This window comes from Vollenhovia emeryi, unplaced genomic scaffold (genome assembly GCF_000949405.1).
Source record: "Vollenhovia emeryi isolate VEMERY1.0 unplaced genomic scaffold, V.emery_V1.0 DF947650.1, whole genome shotgun sequence".
NCBI classification, from domain to species: Eukaryota; Metazoa; Arthropoda; class Insecta; order Hymenoptera; family Formicidae; genus Vollenhovia; species Vollenhovia emeryi.
Window position 1 is genome coordinate 1 of NW_011958716.1, and position 1,630 is coordinate 1,630.

General features: G+C 50.0%; 1 protein-coding gene across 1 annotated transcript; it reads right to left on the reverse strand.

Moving 5' to 3' along the window:
• Window positions 1–84: 84 nt before the first annotated feature.
• On the reverse strand, window positions 85–460 carry LOC105557896 (short stature homeobox protein 2-like; the record flags this gene model as incomplete). The annotated part of the gene is made up of 1 exon (XM_012005290.1): window positions 85–460. A coding segment is annotated over one exon (376 nt), but the record flags the coding sequence as incomplete, so codon positions are not given.
• Window positions 461–1,630: the final 1,170 nt, after the last annotated feature.

Consider the following 1,630-nt stretch of genomic DNA (forward strand, 5'->3'; position numbering starts at 1 on the left):
ACGCGACTTGCTCTACTCACACGGGCCCGCCGCAGCAGCATCCATCCCATCCCGCGCTCCGGAAACTCGAAAAGAGTCCACTTGTCAATGGCGATCGTCGCTGTCAGTCGTCACCGCGCGGTCGTTGTCATCGAAATCGTCATCGAGACCGCCGTCGTCCTCGTCCCGTTCCGCTCGGTACCGCCGCGTAACTGCACGCCCCGCTTCCGCCTCATTCCAGGCAGCACGCAGCACGCGACAGATCTGGATGCTCGCTCGTTCTACGTTCGCTACCGCACCAGGACCACCACCACCTCCACCACCACCACCACCACCGCCGCCACCACCACCAGCACCAGCACCAGCACCGCCGGTTACCTTCGCCACCACCACGCGCCACAGCTTTTTCTGCTCTCTCCTTCTTTCTCTCTTTCCACTCTCACGAACTGATAAGCCTCTTCTTCTACCTCTTCTTCCTCCTCTTCGTTAAGAACTTCTTATCCTCTCACTCTCACTTGATATTCCTTTTCTTCGCCCTTCTCTTAGGCTCTCCTGCCTCGATTTCTTCTACTCGTCCGTCTCTTCCTCGTTCCTCTTCGTTCCGCTCTTCTCGCGTGAGCCTCGTCCCTTCGGCTCTCCTCCCTTCGGCCGCGAATCGTCCTCCGGCTCGCCCGGTCTATCTATCCCAGAGCTCGCGTTCTACTCTCTCGTGTTCGCTCCGCGCGATCGGAATAGAAGAGCGACGAGGGGCTGCTGCTCATCGGCGGGAAGAAAAGGACGGCCGGTGACAAAGGCCACGAAGGACGTGCACGAACACCTGCGAACTCGAGAAGATGAATCGCGCGGAAATCGCCTCTTGCACGCGTGCCCGCATTAGGATTTCTCTCCGCCATTTCTTTCTACTCTCGCTCTTTCTCATTCAGTCCCTCTTCTGTCGCCACCTCCTTCCGCATGCAGCTTCTTTCAGCGAGACGGTTTTTGACGTTTTTTTTTACACGACCGGCATACGGCACGATCAGATTCTGCTGCTATTGCTATCGCTAGTCGTGTACGGATCGCGACGTCTCGTTTCCTTCGGCTGAGTCTTCTTTTTCCTATTCTCTCTTATTTGGAATCGAAAGTCGCCTGGGTCAAACGGTACGCTGGATGCTTCTACGAACAGAAAGCAGATCGTCTCGCGGTTAGATCGAGTTTGTGTAATCATGACGGTTAAGCTCCTTGCGTGCTTCAAGTTTTTGCACGAATGAATGAGCTTCTAATATTAAGTGAATGCGTAATCGATTTAATTATGCTCCGAGTGGCCGTTGGTAATTATCGGTCCCTCGAGTTGTACGCAGTCGGAAGACAGCGGTTCAGTTTTATTATCATAGAATTATATTTTGAGCGAGCAAGTCGGAGGAGGAGAAAGATTTGCAGATAAATTATACGGTTTATTTTATAGAGAGCAATTCTAATTTCCACCTGATTTCCAGTCTTAGCAGCTCTCTATATTTGTTTTCCATATTTGCTTTATATATTAAATCAATTTTATGCCTAAATCATTAAGAATTTATTTATACGTAAATATTTTATTCCGTTAATTATTATTCTTACTACTTAAGAGTGCTTGATTGTTTCTAAATATTGCAAATTGTATGTAACGTATACAGGG